The following is a 4265-nucleotide window of genomic DNA, read 5'->3' on the forward strand; positions in this document are numbered from 1 at the left end:
CCTCGATGTCAGGGAGTTGGAAATGCTCAAATAATACACATTATCTCAATGGCATCGGTCAGCCGCGTACTAAACCTTTTCATGATTATACATGGTTTCATAAAATGGCTTCCTTTGTTAAATATTTAAAACTAGAGGTTTCCATTGATGCTCTAGCAAGAGGAATCACTTAAAGGGTACACAGAAAGGAATCTAGAACTTAAGTTAGGTCTCGAGTTCGAGTCAGCGTATGCATAAGGTTTTAATTAGGAGATGATCTATCTAAAGAATGTCTATCGAGTCTCAAACCGAGAAATTGGACAAACTATAAAAAAAATCAATCGAACTTGCTCGCGATGTTTTAAGATGAATCTAAGAAAACTTGGGTTGACCCGTGAAAATCTCAAACCGAACTTTGACCAAGCCGAACAGTTTGCGAACCACCGTAGTGATTGACAGCAGTAGGATGGACTCAAAATGATGGGTATTAATCGGTGTTCCGTAAATTTCTCTGGAATGAATTATGCAAGCATATTATATATGGGAAATGTCCAATAATTGATATGATTGGTCAAGTTTAAGTCAAGTCCATTGTTTGTATTGTAGTAATAAAAGAAGAGTAGGCCACTGTACAACCAATCACTAATTATAACTCCAAAACAGCTTCCTTTTCTTCCGGCTAAAGAAAACGTACACCTCCCCACCCCATTACCACTATATAGATTTCATCTTTTCTTTCTTTTTCTTTTGAATGTTTTTGGTACCCAAAATAATTATAATAATAATATATATTAGTTTTGTGCGGCAGGATATTTATTCTTTAGAAATGGCATGAATGATTTAGAAATAACAAAAGTCATTATCACTATCATTTTAATATTTAATGTTAGAAACAACTTGCATTTACACCCTTCAAACCAATCATACTTCTTACCTTATATATATATACCAAGAAAGAAGGCAGCTACATCTCTGTCTAAGCAAGCAATATGGGTGCTTTGGACAATCTCTCTGATTACATCTCTGATTTATTTGCCAATGCTAAAAGGAAGAGGAAGCGAAAGCCATTGCAGGTATGCACTATCCTTAATATTTTTCCCTTTTCCTGGTGTTGTTTGTTGGATTAACTTTGTTGTGTTTTCAGACTGTTGAAATCAAAGTGAAAATGGACTGTGATGGCTGTGAAAGGAGAGTTAAACATGCTGTTACCAACATCAAAGGTTTCTTTCCCTTTCCCTTTCTTCTTTTCTTAACTTTTTATCATTTAACCAACTACCAAAAGCCTTAAAATAGTCTGAGAATCCTCTTAGGATATAGGTTCAGCTATTTACATGTAATTAATGTTTAGCTTCTTCCTGCTTTCCTTTTGAAAACCAAACACTTTTCTTCTACTATTTGCAGTCAAAATTCAAAAATAAGCTAGATCATAATCTGTTTCTTTTAAACTTTTTTGTGTCTTCTTGTTTGTCATGTAGCTATGGAAATATTTCATATAAAGAAAAACAAAAAGACCAAAAAATGAGTCAAAGAAGAAGGGTTCCTCATATTATGGAGTGTAGAATCACTTCTTTTATTGATAACAAGTACAATTACAGAACCTGACATCATTAATTTTGCCAGATACCATTTTTCTTTTCCTTTTCATTCTCTGAAGTAAGCAAAAGTCATAGTTTAGATTTTTTTTCCAACCACTATTTAAATTTATTGAGAAGAAAAAGACATCAATCAATTTGTAACCATAAATGCAGCAAACCAAAAACTAAAGATTGTGAATGAGCCAATTGGCTAATCTAGTTACCTCTATTAGATACTTAATTATTATTGTTGGGAACTAATTGCACAGATTTAATGAATTGGTAGGAGTGAAATCAGTGGATGTGAACAGAAAGCAAAGCAAAGTAACAGTGAGTGGGTATGTAGAGCCAAACAAGGTACTAAAGAAAGTGAAGAGCACAGGGAAGAGGGCTGAGTTATGGCCATATGTTCCATACAATTTAGTAGCATATCCATATGTAGCTCAAGCCTATGATAAGAAAGCACCTTCTGGTTATGTGAAAAATGTGTATCAAGCACTTCCAAGCCCAAATGCAGCAGATGAGAAGTTCACTAACTTGTTCAGTGATGATAACCCTCATGCTTGTTCTATTATGTAATAGACCATTTCAACTTTTCTTTTCGGATGTATATGTAATATTGTAGCTATGTTTTGTGACAAAGAGAAGTAGATTAATTTATGTATTTTTACTATGCTTAATATATATAAATGGCTTTATTTCTGTAAGTTGCTATTTACCACTCTTATCGGATAATTTTGCTCTTTTCATATTTTTCTTTCAAAAACTGTGAATGGTTTCTCTTTTCCAATCAAAACTGAAATTCTGAAAATAATTAATAAGTTACAATCTAAAAACTCCGAAAATTGATGATTACTAGTCAGAGAAATCGGAAGAAGTATATTTCTAGTGAAAATATACGTTATTTCCTTAGGCGATCACGGAAACCGTCTGACCACGAAAAACGCTTGGCGTCATTGGCCAGGCAGTTTTTGTGACCGCTTAGCCATTCCCAATTTTTAAAATAAAAAATGAAAAGGATAAAATTATCTAATAGAAAACGGTAACTAGTAATTTAGGATGATAAATAGCAACACCCTTATTTTACTTATATTTAAATATATAATATATGAAATCCATTTTTTTGGATTCTAGACATATATTAGGTCAAAGCTCAGCCTTTATTTTTTACTGTACATTGATACGATTTGGACGTATAGCTGTAGTCCAATTTTATAGATAGAAAGGGGAAAACATCTCTAGCATATAATCCAAAATATATAAATAACTTACTGATTTTTTTAGAACTACATATATATTATTAATTTCTGACTTTTCTAGGTTATGTGAAAATACTATTCTCAACAATAATATATAGCTTTCTATAAAATTTGTTTTGTTTCAGAATACATTACGCTTTGATTCAATCCACAGTCCACATCATAAAAATAATTTAACTAATGAACATGACTTTTAAAGAGAAAGATAATATACGACAAGATCCCTTTAAATAATACAAAATACACTTAACAACTCTAGGGAATATTAGTGTGCGTGCGTCCTCTCTGGCAGAGCTTTGAGGTCTGTAATTTTAGCTCAGATTAGCTTAAGATAGACGTACAAAAATGTGGTGGTTGAGTTGAATTCTCAAGTTGTTCTACGTTCAGGACTGCTTTAGTTGAGATACATCTTGTATTTTTTTTCTTTTGGGTTATTAACCGATGTGGAACCTTTTGAGACAGAGATTGGAGTATTCAATTTTTGTGTTCTTACAGGGAAGGCAATAAAGCTACTCGCTGGTTGGTAAACTACACATGTTCTTATTTTTTTGGATGACCATAAATTTATTGGGGAGATATGTTCTATATATAGGGTCAGCGACATGGAGTTTCGGCCCTCCTAATATTAGTCTATATAGACTCTATGTAGTAATATTTTATTGTTTAAAGGTAGATGAGATTGTTAAAAACATTTGCTTCTTTTTAAAAGGTCATAAGTTCAATTCCCCCCAACATCAATTTATTTTAGAAATTATTTAAATTTTATTTTTCAATAATTATAAAACTATGTTACCATTATTAATTAATTTATTTATTTTTATAACACTTTTGAACTCATTTTCATTATGTATTTTTTATTTAAAAAAAATTAATTTATTATTTTTGAGACTCAAACAACTTATTTCTAAATTAAATTTTAAAACTAAAAAAAATGTAAAAATATTATAATTTTTTTTAGAAACTAGCATTGAACTAATAAAAAAAATGAATATATCTCATTACGTGTTAGGCTTGTCCAAAATTTAAAATTTTAATATTTTAGACCTATTAGATACTCCCTAAATCCAAATTTCTAATTTTTTTTAGCCTGTTAGGTTTTTTTAAATCCAAATTTCTAATTTTTTAGCCTATTAGGTCTCCATAAATCCAAATTATTAATTTTTTTTAGCCTGGTAGGCCATCTGAAATCAAAAATTTTAATTTTTTTATATGTTCAGCCCTCCCTAAATCCTTTTTTTTACATATTAGGACTATTAAACGAAATCTAGCTTAATTTGAGAAATTGTACATTAATACTTAAAATTGGTTCTTGATCATTCAAATTATAACACATATATAAAAAAAAAACAAATTCGATTGAGTAATTTTTTTCGAATACACGTATAAAATCGGCCCCCAACCAAGTAATCTTGTGTTGGCCACCGTCTATATATATATATATTTATGGGAGTAG

The 4265-nt window shown here is 30.7% G+C and overlaps 1 protein-coding gene across 1 annotated transcript; it reads left to right on the forward strand.

Annotated features, from left to right (window-relative positions):
- The first annotated feature begins 886 nt into the window (after positions 1–886).
- On the forward strand, positions 887–2265 carry LOC136209292 (heavy metal-associated isoprenylated plant protein 20). The gene is made up of 3 exons (XM_066000725.1): positions 887–1052; positions 1124–1199; positions 1840–2265. The coding sequence occupies exons 1-3, from the start codon at positions 969–971 to the stop codon at positions 2130–2132; spliced, it is 453 nt and encodes a 150-aa protein (XP_065856797.1). The 5' UTR covers positions 887–968; the 3' UTR covers positions 2133–2265.
- The last annotated feature ends 2000 nt before the right edge of the window (positions 2266–4265 follow it).

The sequence above is a fragment of the Euphorbia lathyris genome, chromosome 10 (genome assembly GCF_963576675.1).
Source record: "Euphorbia lathyris chromosome 10, ddEupLath1.1, whole genome shotgun sequence".
NCBI classification, from domain to species: Eukaryota; Viridiplantae; Streptophyta; class Magnoliopsida; order Malpighiales; family Euphorbiaceae; genus Euphorbia; species Euphorbia lathyris.

What these genes read in the sequence shown, in the direction of transcription:
- LOC136209292 (XM_066000725.1), top strand. Translation starts at nt 969, where the DNA reads ATGGGTGCTTTGGACAATCTCTCTGATTACATCTCTGATTTATTTGCC. An exon ending in GGAAGCGAAAGCCATTGCAG is followed by an intron (nt 1,053 to 1,123) that starts GTATGCACTATC and finishes TTGTGTTTTCAG; the next exon opens with ACTGTTGAAATCAAAGTGAA. An exon ending in TGCTGTTACCAACATCAAAG is followed by an intron (nt 1,200 to 1,839) that starts GTTTCTTTCCCT and finishes ATGAATTGGTAG; the next exon opens with GAGTGAAATCAGTGGATGTG.